This window comes from Acanthisitta chloris, unplaced genomic scaffold (assembly GCF_000695815.1).
Source record: "Acanthisitta chloris isolate BGI_N310 unplaced genomic scaffold, ASM69581v1 scaffold36140, whole genome shotgun sequence".
Lineage (NCBI taxonomy): Eukaryota > Metazoa > Chordata > Aves > Passeriformes > Acanthisittidae > Acanthisitta > Acanthisitta chloris.
The window spans coordinates 3,372-3,661 of NW_008651695.1; the positions used below are offsets into that span (position 1 = coordinate 3,372).

Here is a 290-nt window from a genome sequence, read left to right on the forward strand (position 1 = left end):
CTCAGACATGGGCACGCTGGAGATCACGCGGGGCAGACAGGCGCTGGAGCTTCGCAGCAACCTCTCGGAGCGACGAGCGCTGACCGACCCCGTCCGCCCCGCGCGCCGGGACGAGTCCTCTGCCAGGAACCTGCAGTGGGCCAAAGCTCACGGTGAGTTTTGCCACCCTGCCCAGAGCTGGCAGCTGGAGGGGGGACAACCTGAGGCACAAGAAAAGGCTGTGGGCAGCACCTGCCAGGTTCCTCCCACTGGCACAGAGCCCCCAGCCCGGTGATGGTCAGCGTCCTTGC

At 67.2% G+C, this 290-nt stretch overlaps 1 protein-coding gene across 1 annotated transcript in view; it reads left to right on the forward strand.

Annotated features, from left to right (window-relative positions):
- Positions 1-152, forward strand: part of LOC103801917 (mucosa-associated lymphoid tissue lymphoma translocation protein 1-like) — a gene marked incomplete at both ends in the record, with an annotated part of 3,494 nt that extends 3,342 nt beyond the window's left edge. Inside the window, 1 exon segment of the mRNA XM_009074357.1 lies at positions 6-152. Within this exon segment, the coding sequence (XP_009072605.1) occupies positions 6-152 (147 nt within the window).
- Between the last annotated feature and the right edge of the window lie 138 nt (positions 153-290).